Source organism: Cebus imitator, unplaced genomic scaffold (genome assembly GCF_001604975.1).
Source record: "Cebus imitator isolate Cc_AM_T3 unplaced genomic scaffold, Cebus_imitator-1.0 Scaffold58, whole genome shotgun sequence".
In the NCBI taxonomy this organism is placed as follows: Eukaryota; Metazoa; Chordata; class Mammalia; order Primates; family Cebidae; genus Cebus; species Cebus imitator.
This window is the reverse complement of record NW_016107373.1, coordinates 3162425-3187426: the sequence shown is the minus strand read 5'-3', so window position 1 is coordinate 3187426 and position 25002 is coordinate 3162425. Positions and strand designations below refer to the sequence as shown.

At 55.1% G+C, this 25002-nt stretch overlaps 1 protein-coding gene across 3 annotated transcripts in view; it reads left to right on the top strand.

Moving 5' to 3' along the window:
• Nucleotides 1–22371, top strand: part of CD82 (CD82 molecule) — a 54545-nt gene extending 32174 nt beyond the window's left edge. For all 3 annotated transcript variants that reach the window (XM_017529394.2, XM_017529395.1, XM_037738876.1), the window contains 7 exons: nt 2616–2688; nt 8121–8245; nt 8418–8492; nt 17373–17474; nt 20494–20697; nt 20981–21064; nt 21382–22371. In XM_017529394.2, coding sequence (XP_017384883.1) covers nt 2616–2688; nt 8121–8245; nt 8418–8492; nt 17373–17474; nt 20494–20697; nt 20981–21064; nt 21382–21459 — 741 coding nt within the window. In that variant the 3' untranslated portion in view covers nt 21460–22371. The remainder of the gene's footprint in view (nt 1–2615; nt 2689–8120; nt 8246–8417; nt 8493–17372; nt 17475–20493; nt 20698–20980; nt 21065–21381) is intronic.
• Nucleotides 22372–25002: the final 2631 nt, after the last annotated feature.

Genomic DNA, 25002 nt, shown 5'->3' with positions numbered 1-25002 from the left:
TGCCCAGAGGAGATTTTCTGTCCTGCCTGCCACTCCCTCTTGGTGGGAGCTGTCCTCCCTTTTGCTCCATCCTGTGAATGTGGGAGGGAATGGAGCAGGGGCTCTGCCCACGTGGGTCTGAGGTGCAGAGGGAGCAGACGTGGGCCTGGGCACTGGCCTCCGCCTCGTTGTCCTGCGGGGTGGTGGCGGTCTGGGAAGGGGTACAGGAGTCTTGGGGAACCAAACTCCCAGGTCCTGGAAAGCCCCGCTTTCCCCCAGCTGTGCAGGCGAAGGTGGACCCACCTTCCAGCAGACCCTTCTCCTCCCCAGTGTCTCAGGGGCCTTTCTGTCCCCAGAGACTGGCTTTCTTGGTGAAGGCCAAGGACAGATCCCAGATATCCCTACAGCACACCTGCCACTGTTTGGCTTCCAGTCCCTAATGGATAAAATCAAGGCCTCCTATAAAATTCCCTGTGTACAAAATGAGGACGATTACAAGGCCCATGTCACTGGGAGAGAGGAGAGGACAGATAGGACCTCCATGATGATTCTGGTGGGTGACACTGGGGGTAGATGTGGGGTGGTCACCGTGCCTTTGTGGTTGTAGCCACCAGCCACAGTGGTCTAAGGAAGCAAGTTCAAGGGTAAGGGGAGAGAGGCAGCCCCCTGCCCCACACACTGAGCCACCTGGGCCCTGCGGCAAAAGGAGTTGTCGATAATACTGATGCTGTCAACATTTTATTTCACAGTTTAATAGTTCATTTATCATGGATTTCGGAACTTAATTTTTTTTTTTTTTTTTTTTTTTTTGAGACAGAGTCTCACTCTTGTTGCCCAGGCTGGAGTGCACAACCTCAGCTCACTGCAACCTCCACTTCCTGAGTTCAAGTGATTCTCCTGCCTCAGCCTCCTGAGGCTCTGGGATTATAGGCACCCACCACCACACCCAGCTAATTTTTTGTATTTTTAGTAGAGACAGGGTTTCACCATGTTGGCCAGGCTGGTCTTGAACTCCCGACCTCAGGTGATCCACCCACCTTGGCCTCCCAAAGCGTTGGGATTACAGGCGTGAGCCACTGCACCCGGCCATTAATTTTCTTTTAAAAATATTGCTGCAAAATATTATTTATCTTGATTCCTGAGTTTTTAGTGCTCCCTCCTGTGTTACCCCTGAGGCAAGGTGCCTCCTGCCTTGGGCCAGTCAGGGCTCTTATCTTTGATAATGATAGAATGAGGCTGATGGAGACCTTGGGCCCAGGCCAGCCCCAGGCTCAGGTCTCTTTGGCAGCTGCTGACCTCAGACCTGAGATTATGGGATGATGGCTGAGGTGGGAATCTGGGGCTGGTGATACAGGTGGGAGTTTCAAGATGGGCCATCCACCAGGTGGGCCCGAATCCAGACCCCAGGTAATGGCCAGCCTTGTGGGCTGACGCAGGGCCACCCCCACCTCCAAAGGGAACCTGCGTCTTTACCCAGATGACAGCACTTCCCCAGCCTTAGCCAGCTTTGTGGGATGGGGGATCTGGGACACCACCTGGGGAGATGAGCTCAGCCCTGGTAGATGGGAGAGAAGCAGGGAATCCCTGGGCTTGGGGTCCTTATTTGTAACCCCTCATTCATTTTATTTTTCTTTCCGGTGGGATAAGGACAGGGGTCTTGCCCTGTCACTCAGGCTGGAGCGCAGTCTCATAAACAGTTCACTGCAGCCTTGACTTCCCTGGGGTCAAGTGATCCTCTCTCCTCAGCTTCCCCAGTAGGTGGGACTACAGGCATGCACCACCACATTGGCTAATTTTAAAAATTTTTTGTAGAGTCGAGGTCTCACTGTGTTGGCCAGGCTGGTCTCAAACTCCTGGGCTCAAGTGATCTGCCTACCTGGGCCTCCCAAAGTGCTGGGATTACAGGCGTGAGCCACCACGCCCAACCTTCATTTTCCTTTCAAATCCTGCATTTGCAGTTTGGTTCAGGAGCTCATTCATTCCCCCAACCACTTAGCACGCAGTGTTATAGAGCTGCTGGGGATGCAGAGCCGCCTCCAACCAGCCCTGCCCTCAGGGGGCTCACAGCCCAGCCAGAGAAACCATCACAGCAGTTAGACCCAGTGGGAATGACTGTTAAATGGTTGCCACAGAATGGGGGTACCTAAATCTGCCTGAGGGGGTCAGGGAAGGCTCCTGTGGCAGGTGGCCCCGTTGCTTAGACCTGGGGATGAGTTGGACTTTGATGTTCAAGTCCACGGAGGGCCTTCCTCAGAGCCTGTCTTGTTTGGGAAGCTCCTGGGCCCTCAGCTGGGTGGGTGGAGGGGATGAGCTGAGAAAAGGCTGGGAGATGCAGCAGGAAGGATGCCCCTGGCAGGAGACTGCACCAGGAAGCTCGGTTGAGTCACACGTGGCAGAGGGGCGAGCCGGGGGGCCAGAGGGACTCCCTGCCCAGGGTCCTGCTGTCTGGCTTGCTGGGCTGTGGGACATCCCTGAGGCCGTCTGGAAATCCCTGGGCTGGAGAAGGGTGGAGCTGATGCCCTCTGTGGCCCCCTGCCCTGCCCACCCCACCCTGACTTGGGTTGCAGGGACAGCTGGCAGGGGGAGGGCTCTCATCTGCTCTTGGCTCCCCATTAACTGTCCCTTTCTCCTTCCAGATCCTAGGTGCAGTGATCCTGGGCTTCGGGGTGTGGATCCTGGCCGACAAGACCAGTTTCATCTCTGTCCTGCGTAAGGACCCCTCGGCTTCCCCAGAGCCCGGCCCCCTCGAGACAGGCACAGCTGCTCCCACGAGTGCCTCGGCTTCAATGCCTGTTGCTTTTCCAGCTGACCTCAGGGATGCGGCCAGGTCCCACTGCCGACCACTGCCCATGGCTCCCTCTGCAGGGGTTTCCAAAAGGAATTTTCTCTTCTTCCCCGAACAAAGCTGCCGTTGTCTGGGGAACACTGGGAGATGAGGGAGGCTTGTTTTCCCTTCCTGGCCCCTTCCCTCAGCCCTGACCTTGGGAAAGCCTCTTATATTCTCTGTCCCTTCACTTGCCCGCTCAGCAGAATGTGGGCAGCAGTCCCTCCCATTTCACAGAGATGTAGGAAAGATAGATTGTCAGAGGCTGGTGAAGCAGCCACTCTGAGTGGTCCTTCACTGTGAGCCCGGCAGCAGCTGAGTGGGTCAGGGTGTGCACAGACAGAAAGGTTCCAGGCACAGCTACCAGGTATCATGCTTGTCATGTGCCCAGCGGTTTGCACCAATAAACTGCTTTTTTTAAAAATTTTTTTGATACAGAGTTTCTCTCTTGTTGCCCAGGCTGGAGTGCAATGGCACCATCTTGGCTCACCTCAACCTCCGCTTCCAGGGTTCAAGCAGTTCTGCATCAGCCTCCCAAGTAGCTGGGATTACTGGCGTGCACCACCACACCCGGCTACTTTTGTATTTTTAGTAGAGACGGGATTTCACCATGTTGGTCAGGCTGCTCTCGAACTCCCGACCTCAGGTGATCTGCCCACCTCAACCTCCCAAAGTGCTGAGATTACAGGCATGAGCCACCACGCCTAGTCTGATAAACTCTTAATCCCACCACAGCCCTGTGAGGCAGATACTACTCAGAGAGGCTGTCATTGCTGAAGTTCACACAGCTTCTAAATGGGAGGTATAGGCCTCAGACTCCAGGGGCTTTGGTCCTAAATGCAGCACATGGCAGGGTGAGCCACAGTGTGGAAACCCCTTCTCTCTCCTTTAGAGGCAGAAGGAAAGGAGCCCAAGGCATTTCTACAGAGAGAAGAGCCCTTTCGCCCTACTCAGCCTCCTCCAGGAAGCCCTTAGGGCCTGCCACACTGACCTCTGGGGTGCTCCCTGTGGTGGGAGGGAGGCACAGTGGAGGCCCCCAGGGCACAGCCATGCCACTCCCCTCGCTGAGTGTGGCCCTGGCTCCCTTCTCCCAGCAGCTGCCCGAGGCAGCTGGTTTGGAATGTGGCCCATGGCAGCTGCTTGATTTACATAAAGCGGAACCTGGCTAGGTTGTGACGATGGAGGGGCCACATCTGTCCCCCTGACCCCAGGGACTAGGCCTCCCCTCTAGGAGCTGGAAGGCGAGGATGCTCCACACTGTAGCCACATCTGATGCACCTGGAGCTATGGGTCTCACCCCTTTCACCCTCCATTCTGGGGTTAGGGAGGGTGGGCGGCCCATGCTCTGCACACTCTCTCGACCTGTGACACACCCTGCTGGGCCCCATTAGGCCCAGCTCTCCACTTCCTGAGTCACAGCCCAACCCAGCAGGCACTGCACCCCAGGGCAAAGTCTAGAGGCCCAGCCCGCTCACCCACATTTCTGCCCTCTGCGCCCTGCCCCAGGACGGTGCAGTGGGGGTGAGCCCACTGCATGGGGAGCACTTCCTGCTGCAGCTCTGGCCTCCCTGTTAACACAGGTCTGAGAATCTCAAGCTGACCTGACCTTAAAGACCTACCATATGGGGGTGCATTTTCCAGATGCTTCGACCTGAGCCCCACCCGCCCTGAGGGACCTGACTTTGTTGGTGTAGGTGGGAGCCTGAGAACTGGTGTTTTCTAAAAAGTTTCCCCCGGTAGATTCCCCAGGCAGCCAGGGTTCAGAAACACCGATCCTCTAGCCTGTCACTAGGTACTTGTGTAAACTGAGGCCGGAGGTGGGGAGAAATGACTTGCTGAGAGTCACGGAGCACGTGAGGGGCAGAACTAGGGACAGCTCTTTCCCTACCGAGTTGAATCCCTGCTCTTAGTCCATGGGCTGGGCATTCCTATCATTTTACAGAGGAGGAAACTGAAGCACAGAGAGGTACAGTAACTTGTTCAAGGGCACACAGCGAGCAGGTAGGGGAGCTGGCTGTAGACCAGGTGGCCTAGCTTCTAGGCCTGTGCCTTGAACTCCTGGACCACCACATGGCTTTGCAGTCACGTGCCACTGGTTAGCACCTTAGTAAGAGGAAGCACTCTGCAGCGAAGAGCAGGCTGGAGCCTGACTGCTGGGGTTCGATTCACAGCTGTGCTGTCCACTAGCTGTGTGACCCTCAGCACATTGCTTCACCTTTCTGTGCCTCCTCATCTATAAAATGAGGATCGTAATAGAATGCACTTTCTGTGGTTATTGTGAGAAAAGAAATGAGCCTCTCATTTTTATGTGAAAAGAGTTTAGGACAGCCCCTGGTGAAAAACCCCACATAAGTGATTGTTAACTAAATTTTATGATACAATTTAATCCCTTTGCCATCTTCAAGAAGCAGGTTTAGACCCATTTTACAGAGAAGGAAATAGAAAATGGCTTGCACAAGGCCAGAGTGTATTGCAACAGAGCTGGGATTAGAATCTGCTTCTCGTGATTCCTCGTTTCTGTTTGGGTCACTTTCTTTCTACATTCCTGGTCCCTTCTAGGCCCAGGAAGACTTAAGAATAGTTTTTTTTGTGTGTGCCGTGCACTGTGGATGGCCTACCCCAGAACATACCCTCGCCTGCTTCCTACATCAGGTTGCTCAGATTTGGGGTAGGCCTGGGATCCTGGGTGAGGACAAGAAGTGGTGTCAGTGAAATATTCTGAGATGCGGAGACCTCACAGTTCTGATCTCCTAGGGGAAGGATCTGAGTTGGGGTCTCAGCCCCGGGCCTTGCCTGCCAGGCGCCTTGCAGCCTGCCAGCCTCTCCGAACCACAGGGTCCTTGCAGACATATCAGGATGTGAGCACAGCCGTAGAGGGCCGTTGCTGAAATTAAGCAGGATGCTTTGGATAAAGGGCCTTGTTCAGGGCTGGCACAGAGCGGCGGTCGGGGCAATGCCAGTTTCTTTTTTCTGGGAGTAGTCACTGGGAGGAATTGTTGGAAGTCAAACCCAGGAAATTTAGGAAGAGTGGTATTGACAGCCTCTCCCTGCCCACGCCGATGGCTGGGGCTCGGTGCCAGAAGGTCCCTACGCTCACCCTCAGGAAGCCGGGGGACTCCTGTGAGGAACTGGGTGGAGGGAGCCTGGGAGTAGGGTGGATTGGCCAGGGCTCTTCCTGAGCTCCAGAACATTCTGTCTGTGACCAGGAAGTGGAACTGAATCCCACAGTCTCCCTCCTACCATCCAGCTTGGTAGTTATTACTTAAAGGAACGAATGTTCCTTTAAGGAGGCCTCTCTGGGGTCCCCAGGGAGTCATGGCCAGCCTCAGACCTATATTCTTTCTTCTGATGGTCAGGGGTTGGCCCTGGCTGTGCCTCAGTCCTTAGGGGAGCAGGTTAAAAATGCAGATCCTTGGCCTTCTGCTGGGAGTGTCTTGGTCGGGTTGTAACAGATGCAGGCATCTGCATCTCTAAGAGCCTCCTCTGATCCACAGTGCTCTCCACCCTTCTGGAGACCATGCCCAGCCTTCCAGAGTGCCTGGGGCTGTGGTGGGAGCCACCTACACCCCGGCCCTCCAGGTATATCCCATGCCCTGGGGGTACAGCGTAGCCATGCTGGTGAGCTAGAGATGACATGCGCTTTACCCTGTATGATGAGTTGGGTATCTTAGGAAATGCTGGCCAAGTGCCGCGGTGCGACTCCTGACCTCCACCTCCCGGGGTGGGCCTGTCCACAGGTGGCTCTAAAGAGGGTCTTAGCCATCAGGCCCTCCCTGCGCCTCCTAAGCGTCATCCCCTCCCAGGCTCCTCTCTCGCTCTCACTGGTCCATAATTTTGCTTTCTGATCTTCAGATACACCAAGGTTGGCCTTGGCTAACACCTGTAATACCAGCGCTTTGGGAGGCCGAGATGGGCAGATCACGAGTTCAGGAGATTGAAACCATCCTGGCCATGGCGAAACCCCCTCTCTACTAAAATACAAAAAAGTTAGCCAGGCATGGTGGCATGTACCTGTAGTCCCAGCTACTCAGGAGGCTGAGGCAGGGGAATTGCTTGAACTCAGGAGATGGAGGTTGCAGTGAGCTGAGATCACGCCACTGCAGTCCAGCCTGGCAACAGAGCAAGACTCCGTCTCAAAAAAAAAATAATAATAATAATGCGCCAAGCTTATTCCTTCCTCAGGCCTTTGCACCTGCTGTGCCCACTGCCTGGAATGCTTTTCCTGCAGATTTTCCCTTGGCTGACTTCTCCATTCACGTCTCGGCTCACATGTCCCCAGCTCAGGCTGGCCTTCCTTAACCCATCCCGACCCTCTCCCTGCCCAGCATGCCTCTGCACTTAGCCAGCTTTGGTACCTGCATGGCCCCTAACACAACCAGAAAACCTGTGTTGTGGGCTTTTTGCCTCCACCCCCATCACCAAATGTCAGACCTCATCAGTCTCCCTTCTGCATCCCCAGCAGGTGGCACAGTGCCTGGCATGAAGTAGGCACCTAGTAAATAATTGTTGGCTGAGTGAACATGCATCACACCTGTCACAATACATGTCCCCATGCATCAGTGAAAAGAGTGTGGCGTTGGAGGGTTGCATATTTCCAAATCCCAACTCAGGCCCTTGCCTGTGCGCCTTTCTGAACCTCAGTTTTCTCATCTGTGAAATGGCCATGCTAGTGCCTGCCAGGCAGGGTGATGTCAGAGTTGGAGATGGTGTGTGGAAAGCCCCGAGGCACAGTGAGTGAACAAGAAAGGCTGCTGTTTGTTGTTATATGGACAAAAAGAAAGGCGGGTTAAAAATCAACCTGGAATCTTAACGTCCCTGCAGAACCAGCCAGCCCCTCGTCTGTCAGTTCCGCAGATACTCACTGTGTGCAGCACCTCACTGAGAGAGGCGCTGTTCGGGCCGGGGGTTCCCTGGGAATAAAGTGAAGCTTCTGCTGTCATGCAGCTCTGGTTCTCGGTGGAGGGGTAGAGCAGACAATGAGCAGGAGGGATCTGTTTGGATCAGGAGTTAAATGTCTCTTCAATCCTGAGTAGTGTTACAAAGAAAAAAATGAAGCTGAGAAGGGAGTTGGGCTCGATAAGGGTACAGATTGCAATTTGACATGGGGGAGGGACGCATCTGGGGATGGCAGCTTCCAAGGGAGTGAGCTGGTTCCCTCTTGGACAGTGAAAAGCCAGCAGGGGAACGCAGCTGACCCCAACACCCGGGCTCCAAGGAGGGGATTGGGAAGCAGACCTGGGCAGTTAGGCTGGGTGTTTGTACCCGCTGGACCCACTGATGTTGTACTTATGAGTAAGTACGCCTCTCCTCCCCCTAGAAACCTCCTCCAGCTCGCTCAAGATGGGCGCCTACATCTTCATCGGCGTGGGGGCGGTCACCATGCTCATGGGCTTCCTGGGTTGCATTGGTGCCGTCAACGAGGTCCGCTGCCTGCTGGGGCTGGTGAGTACGGGTCCCTCCGCAGCTGCCTGCCCGTTCCCTTTCATCCAGCCAAGCGCAGCCTGAGCACTGTGCTGGCCATAACTCCAGGTGGAGAGCATCTCCCGCGGCGTGTGCGCTGGCTACACCAGGTAGGGAATCCGCGGCTGACTTTATGCCTGCTTTGTGTCCTCAGTACTTCGCCTTGCTTCTCCTGATCCTCATTGCCCAGGTGACGGCGGGGGCCCTCTTCTACTTCAACGTGGGCAAGGTAAGCCCTTTCTCCCTCCCTGCCCCCTCACTGGGCTGGACTGGCCATGTGGGGGATTGACGTTGAGTGTGGGGGATGGACAAAAGCCCCCCAGTTGTCATAGACAGACCCAGTAGGTGTCAGGGACAGCCTCCTGGACGCTATTCCATTTGATCAAATGGGGGAGCGTTAGAGGAGAAGGTGGCAGGTGTGGGCAGTTGCTGCTGGGCCTGGATCTCAGCCTGACCCACTGCTTTCTAGCTGTGTGGCCTTGGGCAAGCGGCTTGCCTCTATGTGTCTGCTCCACCGTCTGTGAAATGGGGACAATAAGAAAACGGAATGCTCGGAGTGGTTGCAAAGATTATTCGAGATTATCTGAGTAAAACACATAGCACAGAGCACCATAAGTACTCAACAAATGTCATGCTTGTTATTAAGATATTTTAGCAATTATTGTGCCACTCACCCACAAATGAGGCGTCGGAAGGGAGATGTTCAGCTTTCAGAAATAGAAAATCAGACTTAGACTTGAAGGGCATCTGCGGTTGACATAACCGGAAGTCTGGTTTGGAAGCTCGGCGGCCCTGGTTCTGGCTGTTCAGCATCCTTGCTGGGATGGCTTTCCTGCATCATACGATTTACCTCATGGTTCCAAGGTGGCTGCCATAGCACCAGGCACAGCGTCTGTGTTGCTGTGGCCGGAAGATGGGGAAATGTGCAGTGCCAGCCATGGCCATCCCTTTTATCAGAAAAGCAAGCCCTGACTGGGTGAGGTGGCTCACACCTGTAACCAATGCTTAGGGAGGCAGACTTGGGGGAATTACTTTGAGACCAGTCTGGGCAACATGATGAGACCCATTTCTACAGAAAATTTTTTAAAATGCTGGGCATGGTGGTGTACACCTGTGTTCCCAGCTACTCAGTAGGCTGAGGCAGGAGGATCACTTGAGGCCGGGAGGTTGAGGCTACAGTAAGCCATGCAACAGAGCCTGGGCAACAGAGTGAGACCCCATCTCAAAAAAAAGAAAAACAAAAGCATCCAACAGACTTCCCCAGACTGAGTTACAAAGCCACCCCTCATTGCAAAGGAGGCTGAGAATGTGAGTATCCAACCGTCAGATTCCCAAGACAGAGCCACAAGGAGCCAAGAATGGCCATTGGGTGAGCAGGTGTGAGTCACAATTATCCACGTATTAAATATGAAGCACCTACTGTGTGCACATGGTATCTTCTAGAAGCTTTCCATACATCATCTTGTCCTCACAATGGCTCTGCAGGGTTTTATGTTGACAGATGGAGAAGCAGATGCCCCGAGATGAAGAGCAGTAACCACATTGATAGCCGTGACCCTGACCCCACCACCCCTGCCCTGGAGTCCATGCACAGCATATCCCAAGGACAGTGTCAGCCACATTACACTGCTCTCGCTGATCCTCACGAGGCCCTCTCAAGGTAGCGGGAGAATCACCATCCTGCAGATGAAAAAGTACAGGCAGCCTAGGCGCCCTGACTCCGAGTCCTGAGTTCGCACGTCCCTAGACCCTGCTGCATGTGGCCTGTGGCCTAGCAGACCCTGGCGTCCCTGCTTCCAGTGCCACCAGTTCTTGTCCCACAGTGAGGGTGGCAGAGCCGGCAGCCAGGCGGGCTCCTGCACGTTACCACTGGGAGGTCAAGTTGCCCAACATCCCTCTTGGAAGGGAACTGAGCTCGACAACTAACACTTAGAAGAACTTAGAACAAGCCTGGAGCTCAGCGCTTCACACAAACTGCATTAATTATTCCTCACAACAATCCTGTGAGATCGTGGGCATTAATAACCCCCATCTTCAGATGAGGAAGCTGGAGCACAGAGAGGTCAAGCAGCTTGTCCAAGTTCACACAGCTAGTAAAGTGGCAGGGCCAGGACCGGAACCCAGGTAGCCTGCCTTCTGAGCTCATGCCTATGAAATTTTCCCTGTGGCAGTTCCTGCCTGAATCTGTTTTATTTATTTATTTAAGCAAATAAGTCATATTTACTTTATTTATAAAATAAATAAAAATTATTTATTCTTGTTTCCCGGGAGAATTTGATGTGGCTCCCAGCATACGCTCAGGGTAGCTAAAGTCAAAATGAGAGCAGAACCTACATCAAGAGAGAGGAAGGCAGTTCTTCCCGAAACCAGAGGACAAGATACTCTTAGTAGCTAAGGGCTAACTTGGGCACCGAGCTTCCTGGCGGTCAAAGCGAAAGTGGAAAATAGTGGATTTTGTAGATGAAAAGCAGCTTGTTTGGCTATGAGACTGGAAGCCAGCAGTTAAGGGAGGGAAATTCCTTTCCCAGAAAACTGGATGTGGGGCCAGGTCTTCGTTTCTGCCTTATGAGACTGGAGCTTCTTTAGGACACTGTTAGTGATATAATCAGGGTGGATTAGAAGCAGGCCCCAGTGAGCTGATTCCTATGACTCAGAAGCTGGACGCCTCTGCAGGGGTCTCGGGCAGTCTACCCTCTCACCCCAAATGATTCACCATCTCACAGTAATAAAGATAGCACCCACCGAGTGGGCACCAACCACATCAGGAGCTAAGCTAGAAATTCGAGCTGAAATACATGTGTGAAATTTACAAACATTTTCCATTTGAAGAAACCGAGGCCCAGGAAAGCAAAGTGACTTTCGGCCACTGACACACACAGCTTGGATGCATCAGAGTGGGGATTTCCATCCTGATCCCTCGGACCCCAAGGCCCATGCCTCCCTGTGCACCACGCTGCCCTCCCGAGGGCTGGTTAACTCTGCTTGGCTGACGATGACGAGCTTAGCCTCAGAGCTGTCCTATCAGCCCCAGCACTGGACTTGTTTGGAGATGTGGGTTTCCTGACCCCTGCCAGGCTCTGTGCTTGCACCCCCAGCCCCATTTCTCCCTCGAGAGCCCACACCCTCTAGTCCCACCCTTAGCCCACCACCACTTTTTCTGGAAGGCAGGGGGAAATTTTCTGGCTTTACAAGGAGGTTCTGGTGCCACTGTATCGCCCGAGTTGGAATGAATGATTTATTTTTTTCTTTCCCAACGCGTTATAAATCTCAGTGGAAGACTAAACACACTCTTGATGGTGTTTATTCTGGCAGACAGGGCTTGGCGGGGGGTGGGGAGGCGGGGGGGGGGGCTTGTTTGAGCATAAGGAAGGAAGGCCTTTTGAAAGGAGATAGGGATCCCAGGCAGGTGGGTGGGAGTGATCTGCTGTGGTCTGCAGGCAGCTCCTCTGTCCTTCCTTCCCCTGCCACCTGCAGCCACTGTTCTCAGAGCAGCGATGCGGAAGTTGGGGACCTTGGCATGGCATGTGACCTGTGGAGCCTTGGATTCTGCTTCTATAAACTGAGAATAAACCTGCTTCTCCCTGCCCTGCCACCCACGTTGAAGTGAACACAGGCTGTGGCACTTTTTTTTTTTTTTTTTTTTTGGGACAGAGTTTCGCTCTTGTTACCCAGGCTGGAGTGCAATGGCGCGATCTCGGCTCACCGCAACCTCCGCCTCCTGGGTTCAGGCAATTCTCCTGCCTCAGCCTCCTGAGTAGCTGGGATGACAGGCACGCACCACCATGGCTGTGGCACTTTTATAAAAATGCAGAGTGGTGGCCATGGGCCTCGGCTGTGGAACCACTGCTTTGACATCCTGAGCGTGCTGCTCAGCCTCCCTGTGCTCTGTTGCCTCATTTATCAAACTAGTAATAATGCAGACCCCCGTCCCTTCTCTGCAATTCAGAAATCCAAAGAACAATTCAGAAACCAAAAGTAGCATTTGCAACTCATTTGGTGGCAAAATTGAACCTGGGGAAGCAAGGCTACCCCATAGGAGTGTCGCTGGGGAAATAGGGACAGGAGTGATTGCAGGCTGCTGCCCCGGCCCCGCTGGGGGGTGTGACCTATCCCCTCCAGGCCCTTTCTGCAATCTGGTCCTGTCTGCCAGAGCCCGCAGGGGCTTTGGAGGAAGAGCACTGGCGTAGGGCAAGGGCATCGTGCGGCACCCAGCCCAAGGCGATGTTGCTGGCATCATTACCAGTGCTTATTACTATTGCCCCCGTTATTCACTTCATGAGGGCCTGGTAAGGGCTCAGTAGATGGCAGCTATTCCTGCTGCCCTCAGCGTCACCAGAGCAAGGGCCGTGGGAACCGGCATTTGGGCATGGCCCAAGATCCCTCCAGCTGTTTCCTCATTTGCTTGTTTATCCAGCCCCTGTTTGGTGGGCAGAGCCCAGCTCTGGGATTCAGGGGTCCTGTGTCTTAGTGTGGGCTCTGCCGCTGATTGCTGTGTGGCTTCGGATAAGTTACCCAGCCCCTCTGACCCTCTGATCCACAGGCGAGCTCTTGGGCCATGCCCAGCGCAGGCAGTCAAGGATTCTGACTTGTTCTCTCTAGACAGTGGGGGTGGGGGGGGTGAGAAGGAAGCGAAGGCAGGTTGCCCTTTCCTGTGGTGCGTGGGTGCTGAGCTGGGTGCCCTTGGCCTGCTGTACCTGTGCTAGCCAGGCCCCTGAGGCTCTGAGAACAATCAGACTCAAGCGGAAGACACTGGCACGGAAGGGGCTCACTTGGCTTGGCTGGGAGCCAGAGGTGGGGGCCGTGACAGTGACAGTGCCTGGCCAGATAGCTCCCCAGAGATGTTGTTCAGTGGAACTGTGATTTCCTTCTTGTTGTCCTCCCTCTCACCCCGAAAGCCCAAATCACTGGTGGCACATACCCTCATGTGCAACACACAGGTGGTGAGACGGGTTCCTTGTTACTTAGGGACAGTGTGGCTCTCTGTGAGCTGTCTGCCTGCTGGATTAGCACTTCCTGATTCTCTGGCTTGGGGTTCTCTTGTGAGGGGTATGGGGAGGAAGGGCAGCTAGAGCCTGGGATAGGGAGAAGACCTTTCTCTTCCCTGTTGAGAGAATGAGAGAGTCCAGGCTGCCCCTCTGGAAAAGGATTATGGAGAGACATGGTCCAGAGTCTCTTAATCACGTGCCAGTCACGGGCTCTGAATTCTGGGGTAGCTAGTTAATGTGGTTTGCAGCCAGGCTTGCAGGACAGGTGCAGGTGGTCACAGGCTAAATGCCCTGGCCACCCCCTTTACGGCCACGGGCCTTCAGGGACGAAGCCTCCGAGCTGGTATATCTGGATTCTAGTGAAGCGTTTGGCAGCATCTCCTGTGGGAAACCTGGAGAGGACAGGAAGATGTGGGTCTGATTCGTGCACTTGTACCTCATTATTAGGGGCGATTTGACACCTTAAAGAGCATGGCGAGAGGTCTGCACAGCACCCCCAGGGCTGGGCACAGGAGCCTGGAAAGTTACTCTGAAGATGTAGTCTGGTCTCAAGTAGCTGGATGACATGTGCCCTTCGAGAGAGGGATTTGCTTTGTTCCTGTGGTCCGAGCTAGGGCTTGGGTAGCCAGGAGAAGAGGAGGATGTGAACTAATACAAGTGGGCAAAAGTCATTTGAGCACAACTTTAATCGTATCACGGTACTCGGGAGGCCAAGGCAGGAGGATCACCTGAGGAATGTGGAGGCTGCAGTGAGCTGAGATCATGACGCTGTACTCCGGCCTGGGCAAAAGGCTGGTGGGGCCTCCCCAGCTCCATGGAGACATAGAAGTGGTTTTCCCCAAGGAGCAGAACTTCTTCAAGAAGACACTGGGTTTCTACAGGGCAGACAGAAGCAATGAAGTGACCCCTGGTGGGATGGAGGGAGATAATGAATGTCTGCTCCTGCTGCGTCTGGCTCTGTCTCAATACTACCTGGTTACCAGGGTGACCTCCCTGCACTCCCAGCACAGGCCTCCACTGGGGTCCCCGGGCATCAGCTCCAAGCTGAACCAGCCCCTGCAGCCATGGTCCCCGTGGCCCAGCTGTGTCCTTCAACCACATTCTGGACTGAAAGGTGTTGTGATGTTTCCATGGAAACCACCCATCTAGGTGGAAACCACCCGGCCTCCATCACCTTCTCATTTCAGGGGACCTGGGAGAGAAACAGGGAAGTCCAGGCTGCTGTGACAGCCGCACTGAGGTCTAAACAGAACCTCGGCACATGTCGTGAGGAAGCTGGGCGGGTGGGGAAGGATGTGGGAGGCATGGCTTTCCGCACAGATGCTTCTGAGGAACCCCTCCTTTCCACACCACAGCGATCAGCCACCCACTGGAGTTGAGAGGTGCAGCCAAGACGTCAGGACAGAGAGACCTCAGATCTGCCGGCAGGCAGCCCCAGCTACGTGACTCAGGCAGACCACTTAGCTTTTCCAGCCCTGGTTAAAACTGGGTATGGCCATGTGGTTTAAATGCCAATAAAGCTTAATAGGTTAAAAGCCTGGGTTCTGAAATCAGCCAAACCTGGATACAAACCTCAGTTCTTCCACATGTAGCCTGTGTGACCTTGGGCAAGTTAATTAACTTCTCTGGACCTGTTTTCTGCATCTCTATGATGAGGGAATGGGGTGAATACCTAGCCCATAGGTCCGCTGTGAGGATTCAATTGAGATAATACATTTATAATGCTTACCACAGCACCCAGTACACAACAGACATTTGACAAACACCACTGTTAGTGTTGTGATTAATTACCGACAGGAAAGCTTTGTAAATTGCAGAACCCTGCATATGGGTTTTTTCTTTTAAGTATCATGCTGAGAGCTTTATTGAGAGGAGGGCAGGGAGCATCATGGAGGCTGGTTTCCCAGCTGTCATTTAACCAAGGGAGTTGGGTGAGGAGCCAGGGCTGCAGGATATGGGTCCTCTGAGCACATTGCTCGTTCTAGAACTGCCCGTGGGGAGCTGTAGGAAGCCCAACCCACAGGGTTCCCTGGGAGTCAGGCTCTGAAACCACATCTGGAAGTACTTGGCCCATTTCTCCCAACTCCTCCTCCTCAGGACCTGAGGTGGGAAGGTATTTGGTCTTCTCCTTGGCATCCCTGCCCTCTAGGAGACCTCGCCCTGGGGCTCCCCACTGCCGTGACCAGCCCACCCATCCATGTGCCCCAGAAGGCCTCTGGGCAAGGTCCAAGTGAGCTAGGCAGGGGCTGGCTCTCAGAGGACCCCTCCCACCCTGACCCGCTTATGACCGAGGGAGGTCCTGCCCTTAGCTGGCTCTGGGTTTTCCTCCCTTTGCCCAGCTGACTTATTTGGAAACCCCCCTCTCCCTGCTTTGTAAATTAGTGTTTTCTCTGTGGGGTTAGCTGAGAGCAGGTGCTGCTCTCCACCACAAAGAGGGACCCTGAATTCCTGAGCAGGGTAGGAAACAGCATACGTAAGATGTAGATTTGGGCCAGGGTCCATGTGCCTCAGGCCTGTAATCCCAGCACGTTGGGAGGCTGAACCAGGCGCATCACTTGAGATCAGGAGTTCAAGACCAGCCAGGGCAACATGGTGAGACCCTGTCTCTACTAAAAATACAAAAATTAGCTGGGCGTGGTGACACGCACCTGTAGCCCCAGCTACATGGGAGGCTGAAGTGGGAGGATCGCTTAACCCCAGGAGGCAGAGGTTGCAGTGAGCGGAGATCCTGCCACTGCACTCCAGCCTGGGTGACAGGTAGACCCTGTCTCAAAAAAAAAAAAAAAAATGGTGAGATTTTGTGGGGCTCTGGGGCAAGCAGCCAGGTCCCAGAAAGGCAACTGAACTCACACTCTGGCTGGCTGGTGCTGCTGGCCTAGGGCTTGGGAAGGGATGAGGGAGGATCTTTTCTGTTTTGTTTTTTCAGATGGAGTCTCACTCTGTCGCCCAGGCTGGAATGCAGTGGTGTGATCTTGGTTCACTGCAACCTCCACCTCCCATGTTGAAGCGAGTCTCCTGACTCAGCCTCCTGAGTAGCTGGGATTACAGGCCTGCATAGAGGGAGGATCTTTTGACCACATAGTTGATGCTGAACTTCCACGCCCCCCAGTCTCAAGGTCCCCTCTAGGTGTCTACCCTGACATCTTGGGGACCCTGCTTGGAGAGGCTGCACTCGGGTCCTTGAAAGAAGGAAACTGAGCTGGGCTCTCCTCCCTGTCCCTCCTTCTCCTTGAAGCTTCCCTGTGGGAGGAATAAGGTTTCACCAAGAAGCTGCATGGGTTTGGCTCTGGTGCCTGGCAGAGCGTGGTGGTTAGGTGGGTGTGCATTCAGCACTCACGCACACCACACACCTATTCTGCGCTAGGCTTAGTGTTAGCCACAGGGGACCCTGAAGTGAGTGTGCCAGATGTGGTCCCTACCCCCACGGAGTTGATGTGGTAGCAGAGAGAGATCATAAGCCCTGAAAACCAACAAGCATGTAACATCAGAGCTCTAAAGAAAAATACAGCATGCTTTCCCTCGTGGGATAAGGGATGCCAGGGGAGGGGTGCTTGATTGGTGGGCGGGGAGAGGGGATGGGGAAGGGCTGATATTTTGTAGAGTGGTCTGGGAAGGCCTTTCTGAGGAGGTGACATTGGAACAGAGCCCTGAAGGAAGCAGAGGGTGGGACATGTTAATGCCTGGGGGAAGAGCATTCCAGGCAGTGGGAACGGCAGGTGCAAAGGCCCCGAGGCAGGAGCATGCCTGGCACAGAGACAGTAGGGAAATCCGCACAGTTGAAGCAGAGGAAGCAGAACAGAGAAAGCAAGGTCTGGGGAGCAGAGACAGGTGGCATAGGGTTGTAGTGGGGACGCTGGCGGTCCCACCTGCCATGGTGGTGGGAGGCCCCCGGAGGGTTTTCAGCAGTGACCTGGGAATACTGGTGTTTTCAGGGGCTGGGCTACTGCTAAGCACAGAAGAGACAGTGGGGCAGGAGTGGCTGGCACTGGGAGCGCCAGGAAAGTGGTTGGAACCATAAGCGTGTCCCAGGCTGGCTGAAGGGAATAGGGGAGGCAGTTGAATTGACCACAGGTGGGCAGGGGTTTCAGGAAATCTGACCCTGGCCTTTGTCCTCCCCCCTGCAGCTGAAGCAGGAGATGGGTGGCATTGTGACCAAGCTCATTCGAGACTACAACAGCAGTCGTGAGGACAGCCTGCAGGACGCCTGGGACTACGTGCAAGCTCAGGTGAGACGGGCGGGGCGGCGGGAGGCTCTCTGGCCTGGGCGTTCCTGCATTTGGGGCTCTGTGCACCCGCGTGTCTGGGAGGGGCATCTACAGTGTGCATGCCTGACAGTGAGTTTGTAGGGGAATGTGTTTCTATGGGGTCAGGGCACCCCAGTCACTCAGGGGGGGCCCAGAGACTCAGAGGCAGCTTCACAGCTGCATGCTTCCATTTGTGGCCAGAGAAACCAGGGGCAGCTGTCAGCTCTCTTATCTCAAGCTACATTGGGGAGCGTTGGGAGCTCCACCCTGGGTGTTAGGAAACTGGGTGCCAAGGCTGAGATGCTGAGAAGTCCCCGTGGAGGCTGCCTCTGGGAAAGTCACTGGCTGGGGAGGTGCTGAGGGAGCCTTCTAGGGTGAGAGGAGTATTCCAGCCAAATCTTGATACCGGTTTCACCAGGATGTGCACATATGTAAAAATGCACCAGGCTGAATGTGTGCCCATTAGCTCATGTGTATTACACCTCCATTAAAATGAGATGGACGAACGGACGGACGGACGGACGGATGGATGGACCAACCGACTGACCAACAGATAGACTGACCAGGTTCCCAGCCTGTGTCAATAGTGAAATGATGGCCACCTGGCTCTCCTTTCTTGTGGTTCCAGATGCTGTGTGCACCCTTGGCTGGGACCTGCCATCTCTGTCCCACAGTCCTGTGAGGGCTCAGGACACAGCGGTCACTTAGGGCCTGTTGACACCTCAGGGGAGGGCTGTGGGGTGTAAGGGGCAGTGGCAGCAGAAGAAAGCTTGACTCTGGGGCACCAGGAGAGTTTACAGACAGGACACTCCACCTCGAAGACATGAACATGGCCATTTTCTAAGTGGAGGAAGGGGAGAGCCATGTTTTCTGGCCCTGACGGAGGAGATCAGGTGTAGGGGCCGCGGCAGCCGGAAGGCTCAGTGCGCGCAGGGAGGTGTTTTGGTCGCAGATGTAGTTTGACCACAATTGCTGAGACTTTGATAATGATAGCAAAGCCTGGGTGTCACCAGTGACATGAACCAGTGCCACCTGACAAGGGACACTGGGGTCCCTTGGAGGTGGGGAGCATCCCACCGTGGAAAGTCATTGGCTGGTTCTAGATGATTCCGATGCTGTCATGCTGCTGGGCTGGTGGCAGTGAGACTCCCAGGCCTGAACTGCTACCACTGCCGCGAGACCTTTGCTGAGCCTGCCACCTCTTCTATACGATGGGGCTACTGCCCAGGCCGTGTGAGATGCCTTGTTAAAGCCTGCAGCACTTAGGCGGCGTGTACTATGTGGTATGTTGGTGGTGGTGGTGAAGTCACCCTGCATATCTGTGGAGACACAGGTGGAGGTGGCGTGTGTTGCTGGGGACCAGGCGCAGCCAGGATCAGGACAGGGGGCTGCTTGGAAGGAGGCTCTGCCATAGGTGGGCCAAGGAGACCTGCCTCATTTCACTCTGGTGCAGGATGGCCTGTGGGCTCCCCCAGCCCTGCAGACCTGAGGTGCCAGCCTTTTCTTCGCGAGACGAGGCAGCCAGGCTGCTGGAATGTATGTCCATAAAACCTGGATTAGGGGCCAGGCGCGGTGGCTCAAGCCTGTAATCCCAGCACTTTGGGAGGCCGAGGCGGGTGGATCACGAGGTCAAGAGATCAAGACCATCCTGGTCAACAAGGCGAAACCCCGTCTCTACTAAAACTACAAAAAATTAGCTGGGCATGGTGGCGCATGCCTGTAATCCTAGCTACTCAGGAGGCTGAGGCAGGAGAATTGCCTGAACCCAGGAGGCGGAGGTTGCGGTGAGCCGAGATCGCGCCATTGCACTCCAGCCTGGGTAACAAGAGCGAAACTCCGTCTCTCAAAAAAAAAAAACAAAAAACCTGGATTAGGAGCTGCCTGGAGCTGAGCGTTCACGAATGTGCCTGGCACGCCCCCTGCTGGCCACTGGCTGCTGGTCGGGTGACACCCAGGGATTGGAAGGAAGCAGTCAGGAGGTAATCCCTGCCGGGCACTGCGCTGTCCCACTGAATCCTCCCGGGAACTCCAGCGTTGCATTAATGCGCAGAGGCTCCTGGAGCACACAGAGCCCAGAAAGGCTTTCCTTTCTCTAGAACTAGAGCATTTTCTCCTTTAAAATGGCAGAATTGACCCGCCGGGCGCGATGGTTCACATCTGTAATCCCAGCACTTTGGGAGGCTGAGGCTGCCAGATCGCTTGAGGTCAGGAGTTCAAGACCAGCCTGGCTAAAACGGTGAAATCCCATTTCTACTAAAAATACAAAAAATTAGCCGGGCATGGTGGCACACGTGTGTAGTCCCAGCTACTCGGGAGGCTGAGGCAGGAGAATTGCTTGAACCCAGGAGGCAGAGGTCGCAGTGAGCCGAGATCGCGCCACTGCACTCCAGCCTGGGCAACAGAGCACGACTCTGTCTTTAAAAAAAAAAAAAAAAAGGCAGAGTTGACTTTTCACTTTTCACTTTTTCTCCTTTTCACCAGGAAGCTCAGAGGCAAATCTCAATTCCTGCACTAAAGTAGAAGGGCCTTGCCTAAGCTTACTGCACTCTCCAGACCTGCGCTGGGCGCTCTGCTGCCTCATCGCATTTAGTTCTGGTGATAGCCCTGCGAGTTAGGAACATTAATTGTCCCCATTTTACAGACGAGGAACCGGAGTCTAGTCCCTTGAGGGAGGTTGTCAGCTGGCAGGTGGGTGGCAGGGCCGGCGTTTAACCCAGTAGCCTGACTTTAAACCCCACACTGTGGGCCGTCTGCCGGCCGCTCTCCCTATGCCCTACGTACCTGTGATCTTTCCACTTGAACTCCTTCCTGCTCTGCTTTGTATTTTTGCTGGTCCTGGTTTTGATGTTTCTACCGTACTTGTAGTTTACGATGGTTCGCCTGGAATTAGGGGCCTGGAAGTGGCACATCTGAGCTCCTGTCCTGGGAAGGCCTCTGCCAGGAGGGCAGCCTGCCTGGGGTGGGCAGTGAGCATGAGCAGTCTGTCCCCTGCCTTGCCCAGGTGAAGTGCTGCGGCTGGGTCAGCTTCTACAACTGGACGGACAACGCTGAGCTCATGGATCGCCCTGAGGTCACCTACCCCTGTTCCTGCGAAGACAAGGGGGGAGAGGACAGCAGCCGCTTAGTGAGGAAGGGCTTCTGCGAGGCCCCTGGCAACAGGACCCAGAGCGGCAACCACCCTGAAGACTGGCCTGTGTACCAGGAGGTGTGCTGGGGGGGGGAGGGGCTGTGGATCGGGGGCTGGGCTCCGAGGGCATTGGGGGCCATCTGGGCTACTGCTCAGCCCTTCCTTCCTCTGTTTAGTTCCTTCCCTTGATTCCCCTGTCATTTGTACCTTCATCTACTTCTTTGTTAATGTATTCATTCAAGGAACAGGCAGAGCCCTCTTTCAGGGCCTTCCGGCCTGGGACTGGGGGCTCTTGGTGGACCTGCGTGATGGGGTGGGATGGTGCGGGGCAGGATGACGTGACCGTGTTCTCGCCTTGCAGGGCTGCGTGGAGAAGGTGCAGGCCTGGCTGCAGGAGAACCTGGGTGTCATCCTCGGCGTATGCGTGGCCGTGGCCGTCATTGAGGTCTGAGCCCCCTCTCCCCCATCCCGGATCCTCCTGGGCTGTCTCTGTTCTGCTGCTGTCCTCGGGGAGGTGGTGGCCGAGGGGAGCAGCACCCCATCAGTTTGCAGAGACCCTCTGGCCTGAGCACTGTCTGGCTGTGTGACCTCAGATGAGCCGCCGCAGCCCTCTGGGCCTCCCTCTGCTGCCTGCATCGCAGGGTGGTTGTGAGGCTCAAGTTGAGAATCCACTTACTCCCCATCTAAACCTGGATGGGGAGGCTGGGGCATCTGCAGCCAGGACAGCCCAGCCTCCCTCTGACTGTCCGCCTCTCCCCACAGATCCTGGGGATGCTCCTGTCCATCTGCCTGTGCCGGCACGTCCATTCCGAAGACTACAGCAAGGTCCCCAAGTACTGAGGCGGCTGCTGTCCCCATCTCCCTGCCCGGCCCCCGACCTCAGGGCTCCCAGGGTCTCCCTGGCTTCCTCCTCCAGGCCTGTCTCCCACCTCACTACCAGGGCCCCCTTGCCAGCCTTGACTGAAGAAAGCAGGGGGCTTTCTGGGGCCTGGCATGCTTTCCTGGCCTTTCCGTTGCCAGCCTTGAGCCCTGGCTGTTCTGTGGTTCCTCTGCTCACCACCCAGCAGGGTTCTCTTAGCAACTCAGAGAAAAACGCTCCCCACAGCATCCCTGGTTCAGGTGGGCTGGTATTCTGCCTGCCCTCAGGGTGTGTATATTGTATAGGGGCAAATGTATTAAAAATTGGGGAGGTGGGCATTAGATGAGGCACCCTGGGCTGCCAGGAGAATGCCTACTGGGTGGGTCAACTTATTTCCTACAATGACATTTGTATCTTTGTTTTTTCACAATTGTATTGAAGGCAGTGGGAGAGGGTGGGCTTTACCTGTTATTAAGGGGTGGTATCCCTTCCTCAGGCCTGACTCAGTCCCATCCAGACAGCTCAGATCAGCCTGTCCCATGCCCTGGGGACAGGGCCTATGGGAGCTGGGCTGGAGGGGCTTTGCCTGGGTAAGGGGATCTGGCTTGGCCCTGAGCTACTTAGGGACAGGTGAGCCCTTGGGGACATGACACAGAACTGGCCCTGTATTCTCCAGGGTCCTGAGCTGTCCAAGGGTGGGGAGGAGGAGGATGGCTTCTCCTGGGAGAAGGTGGGCTGGCCTTTCTTGGTGAGCTGTCCTCTGTTCCTGGGGAGGGGGGTGGGGGGGTGGGAGAGGCTGTGCCTTGTAGAGGGGAGTGGGGAGGGGGCTCTGTGTGTCTCGTTCTGTAAAACATACTCAAGGTTCTAAGACTATTAAAGAGGATTTATAACGACGTAGCCTGGAATGGTAGGGTTGCTGCTTCCTGGGGCAGGGGAGGACCCAGGGCAGAGGGTGTGAACAGAGTGGCTGGGTCTGCTGGGGACTGCTGGGCCCTCGCTGCTCTGCGCTTCCACCTGGGCATCTCACCGCCTCTGCAGTCGGAACCTGAGGACAGTGATGGGCCAGGCTCTACGGGGCCTGCCTGCATGCTGGGGTGCCTGGAGTTTAGGAGCCCGCCTGCATGCTGGGGTGCCTGGAGTTTAGGGCCTGCCTGCATGCTGGGGTGCCCGGAGTTTAAGGGCCCGCCTACATGTTGGGGTGCCTGGAGTTTAGGAGCCCACCTACATGCTGGGGTGCCTGGAGTTTAAGGGCCCACCTGCATGCTGGGGTGCCTGGAGTTTAGGAGCCCACCTGCATGCTGGGGTGCCTGGAGTTTGATTTGGTACTAAGAGAGGTATAGAGTGTACCTCTCACTTCCTGCTTCTGAAACTAGGGTATGGGTTTCCCCAGAAGGTACACAAAAGTGGGCTGGTGATGGGGGGCAGGGAAGCCACAGGGTAAACTTGGCCTCACTTTCTGGAACACCCATTTTTGCAAAGGTTTGTGGAAGGAAACATTTTCATACTAAAGAAATGTGATGGAGCAAGATATGGAGAATTCAGGGAACTTTTTAAGATGAAATGTGAGACTTTGGGAGGCCAAGGCAGGCGGATCATTTGAGGTCAGGAGTTTGAGACCAGCCTGGCCAACATGGTGAAATGCCATCTTTCCTAAAAATACAAAAATTAGCTGGGCGTGGTGGTGCATGCCTGTAATCCCAGCTACTTGGGAGGCTGAGGCAGGAGAATTGCTTGAACCTGAGGGTTGGAGGTTGCAGTGAGCCGAGATTGTGCCACAGCACTCCAGCCTGGTCAACAGAGTGACACTCCGTCTTAAAAGAAATAAAAAAGACGACTGTAACAACTGAGCCCCAGCATACCACTTGCCCAACGCCATGAAGTCCAGAGGGCACTTGCCCCACCTTCTCCTCTCATTTCTGGAGGAGCAGGTGGGCAGGAGAATTCTTGTCTCCCTGCAGTGGGGCCGGCGGGCAGGACAGCGGGAGGAGTGATATTTCAGCAGTGACCACCAGGTGGCGCTGCAGCCTCAGCCTAGGAGCCCGGCGGAGCCCAAAGGTTCTCTCCAGCCTGGGACCTACCGGCGTCCCACTCCAGTGGACGCACTTGTGAAAATGCAGATTCCAGGGCTCAACGACTGACACTGCAGATCTGGGATGGAAACAAGGAATTTGCCTATTTGCACCCTTCTGCGTTGATTCCCGAAGATTCTCAGACCTGGGGTAATGTCTGTCCGAGGCCACGTGCTGACCTCCCAGCAAATGTTGCAGCTGAGGAGGTGTCAGCAGGGGTCGGCTGTGGGTCCCTCTGTGGTCTTGGTTGCCTCCTTCTGGGACGCAGGGAGGGGCGGGAAGTGTCGATGGTTCCACCTGGCCTGACCTCCCTGGCCCCCCATAGCTTCCACCCTCAGAAAGAGTAGCATCCGTTGGGGTGTCTTCTTAAATGCTTTCTCACTGGGAGCGAGGGGACCTGAGTCTGAATCCAGCTCCATCTCCATCTTCCTGTGTGACCTGGGGCCTGGCAGGCTGGGGGTGGCTCAAAACTGTCTCCAAAATAGACAACTGAGAAAACTCAGCAGTTACCGAAGGGGTGGGCAGCTTCCTCTGATACATCCATCCTACCCAGAGCTCACAGCTGGAAGGGGCTGGAGCCAGGATTTGAATCCACGTACCTGACTTCAAAGACCATACTCCCAGCCCTACTGCCTCCTGCCCTCCCAGATTTCCCACGGCAGCCCCAGCGCGTGTGGTTCGTGAGGCCCTGGCCCTTGGTTTTGTGAAATTTGGTCACTGTGAGCTCCGAGACTGCTGACCTCTTCATTTTGGCCTCCTGGGAAGCACCCAGTTTCAGCTCCCCACTTACCCCCAGCCTGTGAGGTTTTGGGAGGGAGGGAGCGTAGACCCATGTCTAATACCAGAAATGGTCCCTGCAGCCAGCCGTCTGTCCCAAGCTCATCTGGGGCTTCCATGCCTTCCAGCTGCCCTCCCTGGGCTCTCTGTGGGCTTCTGACTCTTCTGCTAAAAGCCCTGCCAGGCCCAGAGGACTGGCACATGGGCACCATGTGCAGGAGGATACAAGGATGCTCCTTGGCAGTGCCCACCCACAGCTCCCTGGGGCAGGCAGGAAGCATGGCTTGGGCAGAGGGCTGCTCTCTGGGCTCCCATAGGAGGTTAGATACAGTGCCTAGGATGTGTCCAGGAAGCTGGACTTTGGGGGGCACTGACTGGCATGGCCATTGACCAATGGGAATGGAAGTCAGGCCCGAGCTGGACTAGGATCCTCATATATGGAGTGGCGGGAGGTGCAGGGGCTCTGAGAGGTTGGGCTGGGGGGGATTTTCAACTGGCGTAGAAATATTTCACCATTTTATGAATAATAACTAGCATGGCTGGCTGGGTGAGTACAAATGGCAGCCTGGTGTATGTGCACATGCATACAGGCACCCTCTCTCACATGCACACACTTGAGGCCCTGAAGCCCCCTGAAGGCTCAGTCCATTCCCAGCTGGGAGGAACCCCAGCTCTTCT